This window comes from Humulus lupulus, chromosome X (genome assembly GCF_963169125.1).
Source record: "Humulus lupulus chromosome X, drHumLupu1.1, whole genome shotgun sequence".
Lineage (NCBI taxonomy): Eukaryota > Viridiplantae > Streptophyta > Magnoliopsida > Rosales > Cannabaceae > Humulus > Humulus lupulus.
This window is the reverse complement of record NC_084802.1, coordinates 209325306-209327471: the sequence shown is the minus strand read 5'-3', so window position 1 is coordinate 209327471 and position 2166 is coordinate 209325306. Positions and strand designations below refer to the sequence as shown.

General features: G+C 40.4%; 1 protein-coding gene across 1 annotated transcript; it reads right to left on the bottom strand.

The window, feature by feature from the left end:
• Positions 1-2166, bottom strand: LOC133806691 (uncharacterized). Its single transcript, XM_062244786.1, has 4 exons — positions 1298-2166; positions 994-1147; positions 741-900; positions 1-623 (listed from the first exon to the last, which is right to left on the bottom strand). The coding sequence occupies exons 1-4, from the start codon at positions 2164-2166 to the stop codon at positions 1-3; spliced, it is 1806 nt and encodes a 601-aa protein (XP_062100770.1).

The window sequence follows — 2166 nt, the reverse complement described above, 5'->3', positions numbered from 1 at the left end:
TCATTCATCAACATATATCGGGTCAATGAGGTGAATCACCGCAGCTTGTTCTTCCTCCATTGATTCATAATATGGCTTTAATCTCTGACCATTCACCTTGAATGACTTTCCGGTACTTGGACTTACAACTTCTACCGCTCCATGAGGAAAAACCTTAGTAACAATGAACGGACCTAACCAGCGAGACTTCAACGTCCCAGGAAAGAGTTTAAGGCGAGAGTGATACATGAGAACTTTTTGACCTTCCACAAAACTCTTCCGAAGAATATGTTTGTCATGAAAAGCTTTGGTTTTCTCCTTGTAGATTCTCGAACTCTCATATGCTTCATTGCGTATTTCTTCTAACTCATGCAATTGAAGCATTCTTTGTTGTCCTACAGCAACCATGTCCATGTTACACTTCTTTACAGCCCACCACGCCTTATGCTCTAGCTCCACCAGTAGATGGCAAGGCTTCCCATACACCAACCGATAAGGTGACATACCGATAGGTGTTTTATATGCCGTACGATACGCCCACAAGGCATCATCAAGCCTTGTACTCCAATCTTTCCGGTTTGGATTTACTATTTTCTCAAGAATCAATTTGATTTCACGATTAGAAACCTCCTCTTGCCCGTTGGCTTGTGGATGATAAGCAACTGTCACCTTGTGAGTTACACTATAGCGTCGAAACAATGCTTCTATACTCTTGTTACAAAAATGAGTGCCTCAATCACTAAGTATAGCCTTAGGTGTACCAAAATGCACAAAAATGTTGGAGCGAATGAAATCCACTATTGTTTTTGAATTATCCGTTCTAGTTGCAATTGCTTCCACCCATTTAGACACGTAGTCTACTGCCAATAGAATATACTCATAGCCAAAAGAGGATGGGAACGGTCCCATGAAATCCATACCCTAAACATCAAAGATCTCAATAATTAAAATAGGAGTTTGAGGCATTTGATCCTTGGCCATTATGTTATCAACTCGTTGACAACGATCACATGCCTTACAGTAAGCATAAGAATCTTTGAAAATTGTGGGCCAATAGAAATCGTTGTCAAATATCTTACGAGCTGTTCTCTTAGGTCCAAAGTGTCCACCACAAGCATAAGCATGACAAAAAGCAAGGATGGAACGAAATTCAGATTCAGGTACACACCTTCAAATTATTTGATCAGTACAATGCTTCCAAAGATAAGGTTCATCCCATATGTAGTGGAGAGCATCATGCTTGATCTTGTTCCGTTGTGCTTGTGTGAGATCACTTGGTAACTCCTTTGAAGTAAGGTAGTTTACAATGTCGGCATACCAAGGAATAACTTCTTGCATGGCGAGGAGTTGCTCATCCGGAAATTTTTCTTCTATGGGCAAACTATCTTCATCTCGAATAAGGCGACTCAAGTGATCCGCCACCCTATTCTCAGAACCCTTTTTATCTTTTATCTCCAAATCGAACTCTTGAAGAAGTAGAATCCACTGGATCAGCCGAGGCTTGGCTTCTTTCTTTGCCAATAAATAGCGAAGAGCAGCATGGTCGGTATACACAATCACTTTAGTTCCAATCAAGTATGACCGAAACTTTTCCAAGGCAAAAATGACCGCCAAGAGCTCTTTTTCAATGGTGGAATAATTCAGTTGAGCATCATTAAGAGTGCGAGAAGCATAATATATAACATGAGGGAGCTTGTCAACTCGCTGCCCAAGAACAGCACCCACGGCATAGTCACTTGCATCACACATGAGTTCAAATGGTAGCTCCCAATTCGGTGGCTGAATTATAGAAGCTGTAGTCAGAGACTCTTTTAATAAGTTGAAAGCCACTAAACACTTTTCATTAAACTCGAACTTTACATCTTTTTGGAGAAGGTTGCATAATGGTGTGGAAATTTTAGAGAAATCCTTTATAAATCTCCGATAGAACCCAGCATGCCCAAGGAATGATCTCACTTCTTTCACACTAGTCGGAGATGGTAGAGAACGAATTAAATCAATCTTTGCCTTATCGACCTCTATTCCCTTGACTGAAATCACATGACCCAAAACTATACCTTGGTTTACCATAAAATGACATTTTTCCCAATTAAGCACAAGGTTAGTTTCAATACACCGCTGGAGTACCAAAGTGAGATTATGAAGGCAGCGATCAAATGAGTCACCATAAACACTAAAATCATCCAT

Coding starts and splice junctions, on each gene's coding strand:
- LOC133806691 (XM_062244786.1), bottom strand. CDS start 2,166: ATGGATGATTTTAGTGTTTATGGTGACTCATTTGATCGCTGCCTTCAT. Junction 901..993: donor ATTCTTATGCTTACTGTAAG/GCATGTGATCGT, acceptor TTTGATGTTTAG/GGTATGGATTTCATGGGACC. Junction 624..740: donor CAACATTTTTGTGCATTTTG/GTACACCTAAGG, acceptor ATCATCCACAAG/CCAACGGGCAAGAGGAGGTT.